This window comes from Bufo bufo, chromosome 1 (genome assembly GCF_905171765.1).
Source record: "Bufo bufo chromosome 1, aBufBuf1.1, whole genome shotgun sequence".
NCBI classification, from domain to species: Eukaryota; Metazoa; Chordata; class Amphibia; order Anura; family Bufonidae; genus Bufo; species Bufo bufo.
In genome coordinates, this window is record NC_053389.1 from 532,529,257 (window position 1) to 532,535,697 (window position 6,441).

Here is a 6,441-nt window from a genome sequence, read left to right on the forward strand (position 1 = left end):
GACCACATCCTACATAAATTATATAAATATGTATTATAAAATATTTTTGCCAAAATTTGCAAGCTTACCTTCTGCGTCAAGGGTCCTTATTGTCTTTGAGTCTCTATGGCAAAATCAGTGCCTGATGTAACAGTATGGGCGTGTCCAACTGGCTGGTAGCCAACTCGGGGCACTACATGTAACCTTGCTACAGGCACATTATAGAAACCTTATCTGTGTGCATTTAAAAGCCTAAGGCCCCTTTCACACGAGCTAGTTTTCCGCTCGGGTGCAATGCGTGACGTGAACACATAGCACCCGCACTAAATCCTGACCCATTCATTTCAATGGGTCTGTGTTAGGGGTGGGCGATATATGCGATATAAATTTGTGCCACGATATGAATTTTGTGCATATCGCCTATATCGCCGGACCGCAATATGATCGCGCTCTCGGCGCGCACCATGTTCTCCTGAGCCGGCACAGTGGAGAAGGAGGGAATCCCTCCCTCCCCACTGTGCGCGGCTGCCGCTGACCACCAATGAGAACAGAGTAGGAGGAGGAGGGGAGGGACTGTGGCCACTGCGCCACCAATCATTGGTGGCAGTGGGCAGTTCCGATCGGAGTCCCAGCAGTGTAATGCTGGGGCTCCGATCGGTTACCATGGCAGCCAGGAGTCACGCTACTGAAGTCCTGGCTGCGATGGTATGTTAGTGAGCAGCATTATACTCACGTGCGCCGTGGCCGCCGGTCGCTCCTTCTTCTGTCTCTGCGGCGCATTGCTAATGCTTATAGCATTAGCAATGCGCCGCACAGACCTATGAGAAGGAGCGCCCGGCGGCCACGGCGCGTGTGAGTATAATGCTGCTCACTAAAATACCATCGCAGCCAGGACTTCAGTAGCGTGACTCCTGGCTGCCATGGTAAACGATCGGAGCCCCAGCATTACACTGCCCACTGCCACCAATGATAGGAGGGGGACCCTGTGGCCACTGCCACCAATGATTAATACTGGGGTGGGGGGGGGGGGGGGTTGAGTTACCAGAGGGGGCTGATAAGAGGAAGAGGCTGGGGGGCGGATCAGGGGCTGGGGGGCACATGAGAGGCTGGGGGGCGGATCAGGGGCTGGGGGGCACATGAGAGGCTGGGGGGCACATGAGAGGCTGGCTGCCATGGTCAGCTCCCTGCTGTTGTGTGCACAAAGCAGGTCAGCAGGGAGAGTGTAAAGTCCTATTCACCCTAAAAAAAAAAAAAGTTTAAACACCCCCCCCCCCCAAATATAGAAAACAATATATCACGATATATATCACATATCGCACATGCTTAAAATTATATCGCAATATAGATTTTATGCCATATCGCCCACCCCTAGTCTGTGTACATGAGCGTTTTGTTTCACGCATCAGTTCTGCGTTGTGTGGAAAACGCAGCATATTCTATATTTTTCACGCAGCCCTGGCCCCATAGAAGTGAATGGGGCTTCAGTGGAAAACGCATTGAATACGCAAGTAAGTGCGGATGCAATGCATTTTTCACTGATGGTTGCTAAGAGATATTGTTTGGAAACCTTCCGTTTTTTTATCACGCGCGTGAAAAACGCATCAAAACGCATTGCACCCGCGCTGAAACAACTCAACGCAATCGCAGACAAAACTGACTGAACTTGCTTGCAAAATGGTGCGAGTTTCCCTGAACGCACCCTGAACGTATCCGGAGCCAATCCATCACACTCGTGTGAAAAAGGCGTAAGCATCCACTTCCCTCAGGCACGTGAGTGGCTGTACATGGCGACCTCTTTCACCTAGCATTGTGACTTTAATAAAGTTGTGGTGGCTCTACCAGCCTAGACCTACGGTATAGGTGCACACTCCACGACCCACCCATGGTCGGTAAATCAACAATATATAGAAGTAAAAATTATGGAGGGCACTCGCTTATGTGGTGTTGCACAGAAATACACAACTGGTGGTTAACAGTGATGGCCAGTTCGCATTGTTCGCCCACGAACATATGCGGGCTGCCATCTTTTTTCACAAGTCTGGCGAGGCACAGGTAAGCCCTTACCTGTGCCTGTGCCGCGAGCCGGTCTGAAAACAAATGCGGTTCCGAGAACAGCCCGATGAAGGCCCCCGGTGGCTGTTCTCGGAACTGCCTGCTCTCGCTGAGCGCTCTTGTTTTTAGTCCGGCTCGCGCACAGGCACGGGTAAGGGCTTACATGTGCCTCGCCGGACTTGTGAAAAAAGATGGCAACCCGCATATTTTCTCGGGCGAACAATGCGAACAATGCGAACTGGCCATCACTGGTGGTTAATAGACAATTATTTATTAACAAAAATATAAATGAGCCAAGGTATGCAATCCAATTGATTCCCAAAATTCACAGTCTCATGGTATTAGTGACTACATTTCCCATGGAACTGTAAATCGGCACACATGAAATACAAACATCAAAACATTATATAAAACCATAAAAGATGAAAAAAGAAAAATATAAAAAAAAATCAATGTTAAAATAAATCTGATGAAATATATAGAGCGCTTCTTTTAAATGGCATTGCACTTGTGTTGGATGTTAGTGCAACCATTAATAATCATTAGTCACACACCAGCATAATCAAACTGATGGATATACAGTACTGTATTAACTTGTGCCCCTTTATTGCATCTAAAGACTCCCAGTTTGTGTAAACTAGTGTCTATAGGGAGAGAACACTTTAAATGAGCATCATATCCATCATAAACATGTGGCAGCAGATTAGTATAAGTGTTGGTCTATCTTAGTCTCCAGATTAGTGAGTGTCCTCTAGCACTGTGACTTGCCTGCATCCTCCTGGGATGTGGTGTTTTATTTTCCCCTTGTATCGGTAAGTATGGACTTTTTCTGGATAAATGTACTGAATGATCTTATCTGTATTTTAATTTTTTTATTTTTTTTTGGTGTGGTTTTTCATTTAAACAGGAGACGGAAAAAGAAATCATAGAAGTTTTATCTAACGTCCTGGTCAACTGCATTTCAATGTCCTTTGGACCTTACATCCCTCCTGCTAAAGAATCTATAGGGAGCCTAACACAAGAGCCGACTGCCATGCAGTCAAAATGGAGAATGCTGCAATGTCTAGGTATGTCTCTATACTGCTAACCATTTCACTTAATATGTACAAATACTGAAAGTGATGAGAAAAGCAAACTCATGACATCAGACCCAAGATATGATGCGTCTGTGATCACTGGACATCATTTTTGGTTATTGGGAAATATTGAACTAAATATGTATTTATGGAAAATACCCTAAAAAGGCCCTGGAAGAGTGGATTCAAGAGGCATCATTTTATGCCACAGGCAATTTTGTGGCTGAATCTGCATTTCTTGTATCCAAATTTTGATGCAGATTTGCCACAGTGCAGAGGATGATATCCAAATAATATCCACAAGTCATGCAGATTTTGTGGTTGGTTTGTCTGTGGTGTAAAATTACTATGTCTGTATCCACCATAAAGTGTCCAGTTTTGCCACATGACAGCTTTAAGTTGCAGTTTAATAAAAAAAAAATTCAGATATGTTGCTGGTCCACGTAAGATTACATTGATAAAGTCTATTTCATGTAAATTTAGATCAAGTGACGTTGGGGTTTGCAACACTGGTGTATGGGCTAGATAAATCTTCCCCTATGTTCCTGGAGCCAACACATATATCCAGAATGAAATGGCTCTGTAGAGAGCCTTTACTCTTTTAGCACTGCTCAGAGACTTGTATTATTCTAAGCATTAATTCTCACAAACTTGTCAGTGCTTCACAAGAATAACTCCATGGCCTAGGTGGTTTGAGTGGCTTTCATTATGGAAATCATTATTGGAATAGGGCTACAGACTTTACCAAAGTGATCTTCCCATATGTACGTATCTGAAAAATTAATCTTAGCCAGATTTCTCCTTTAAGTTTTGACAGCATACATAAAAATAAAAGTTTATACTGCTGGCATATTGAAAGCTTGTGGCATAGGTATGTAAAATTTGTCATTAATTGTGTTTTTTTTCCCCAGCAAAGTTAGAAGACTATTGAACGGAAAGGCTGATACACAGAAGACAGATTTGGCGAGAAGAGTCGGGGAGAAAAAGACATAACTGTATTTGATAATGTCTATGTGAACTAGGGTTGTCACTAGAGATGAGCGAATTTAAAAAAAATTAGATTCGGACGGTTTGCCGAATTTTTCTGAAAAACTTGTTTCGATCTGAATTTATTTGCGGCGAATCGCGTTAAAAACAGCTATTTCCTGGCTGCACAGAGCCTTTATAGTGGTGTAGAACACTGTGCCTTGCAGTAACACGCATAGGGAGTCTGCTGTGGTAGTGACAGGCGTCGCACTTAGAATCACTGCACACTTCACTTATTTGGGCAGTCACGGGGCCAAAACTGACCAAATAACTCAAGTGTGAACTTAGCCTTACAGGTCGATGTTAGCGTCAAGAAGAAGCGCACTCCTTTTACAGTCATCAGCTGATTCCACATAGATGTCTACAGAACCTGTTCTATTAAACGCCTCTATAAGTAGAGCCCCCCGACAGAGTGGAGAGGGTGTCAGTAGTAAGTTTGTGTTGATGTCACTGATTTTTTTTTTTGCCCTTCCTCTGATCCGTCTGAACAATAACCCCCAAAAAACGGATCCTGTCTGTTGAGCATCCACCTTCACTCTGTCAGCATTTGGTCAGTAATCCATCAGTATTGACTGTATCCAAAACAGAGATGACACGTGAATGGAATATTTGCATGTGTTCTGTGTTTTGTACCCACTCCTGCTTTTGGCTACCAAATCACAAGCCAATTCTTTTTTCTTTTTTTTTTTTTCTTTTTTTTGAACGGGGGAGAAAAAAAACTTTTTTCACAAACAGGACATTAAGGCCTCCTGCACACGACCGTTGTGTGCACCCGTGGCCGTTGTGCCGTTTTCCGTTTTTTTTCGCGGACCCATTGACTTTCAATGGGTCCGTGGAAAAATCGGAAAATGCACAGTTTTGCAGCCGAGACTGTGATCCGTGTTTCCTGGCCGTGAAAAAAATATGACCTGTCCTATTTTTTTCACGGCCAACGGTTCACGGACCCATTCAAGTCAATGGGTCCGTGAAAGAACACGGATGCACACAAGATTGGCATCCGTGTCCGTGATCCGTGGCCGTAGGTTACTTTTTATACAGACGAATCCGAAGATCCGTCTGCATAAAAGCTTTTTCATAGCTGAGTTTTCACTTCGTGAAAACTCAGAACCGACAGTATATTCTAACACAGAGGCGTCCCCATGGTGATGGGGACGCTTCAGGTTAGATTATACTAAAAGAACTGTGTACATGACTGCCCCCTGCAGCCCCCCCCCCCTGTAGTTAACACATTGGTGGCCAGTGCGGCCGGCCCCCCCCTCCCTCCCTTGTAGTTAACTCATTGGTGGCCAGTGGCCCCCCCCCCCTGTAGTTAACACATTGGTGGCCAGTGAGCCCCCCCCTGTAGTTAACACATTGGTGGCCAGTGCGGCCGGCCCCCCCCTCCCCTGTAGTTAACTCATTGGTGGCCAGTGGGCCCCCCTCCCTCCCCTGTAGTTAACTCGTTGGTGGCCAGTGGGCCCTCTCCCCTCCCTCCCCCTCCTAATTAAAATCTCCCCCCCTATCATTGGTGGCAGCGGAGAGTACCGATCGGAGTCCCAGTTTAATCGCTGGGGCTCCGATCGGTAACCATGGCAACCAGGACGCTACTGCTGTCCCGGTTGCCATGGTTACTTAGCAATTTGTAGAACCATTATACTACCTGCGAGCTGCGATCTCTGCGTCTGGCCGGGAGCTCCTCCTACTGGTAAGTGACAGGTCATTAAGCAATGCGATTAAACTGGGACTCCGATCGGTACTCTCCGCTGCCACCAATGATAGGGGGGGAGATTTTAATTAGGAGGGGGAGGGAGGGGAGAGGGCCCACTGGCCACCAACCAGTTAACTACAGGGGAGGGAGGGGGGGCCCACTGGCCACCAACGAGTTAACTACAGGGGAGGGGCCCACTGGCCACCAATGAGTTAACTACAGGGGAGGGGGGGGGGGGGGGCCGCACCGGCCACCAATGTGTCCACTACAGAGGGGGACTGCCCCCTGCTGCCTGGCAGCACCTGCCAGGCAGCAGGGGGCAGTCATGTACACAGTTATTTTAGTATATTCTAACCTGAAGCGTCCCCATCACCATGGCAACGCCTCTGTGTTAGAATATACTGTCGGATTTGAGTTTCACGATGTAACTCAAATCCGACTGTATATTCTAACATAGAGGCGTTCACATGGTGATGGGGACACTTCAAGTTAAAATATACCATCGGATTGGAGAAAACTCCGATCCTATGGTATATTAACTCCTGACTTTACATTGAAAGTCAATGGGGGACGGATCCGTTTGAAATTGCACCATATTGTGTCAATGTCAAACGGATCCGT

The 6,441-nt window shown here is 46.3% G+C and overlaps 1 protein-coding gene across 2 annotated transcripts in view; it reads left to right on the forward strand.

Annotated features, from left to right (window-relative positions):
• Positions 1–4,193, forward strand: part of HDAC10 (histone deacetylase 10) — a 67,261-nt gene extending 63,068 nt beyond the window's left edge. For both annotated transcript variants that reach the window (XM_040412015.1, XM_040412026.1), the window contains 2 exons: positions 2,939–3,098; positions 4,019–4,193. In XM_040412015.1, coding sequence (XP_040267949.1) covers positions 2,939–3,098; positions 4,019–4,038 — 180 coding nt within the window. In that variant the 3' untranslated portion in view covers positions 4,039–4,193. The remainder of the gene's footprint in view (positions 1–2,938; positions 3,099–4,018) is intronic.
• Positions 4,194–6,441: the final 2,248 nt, after the last annotated feature.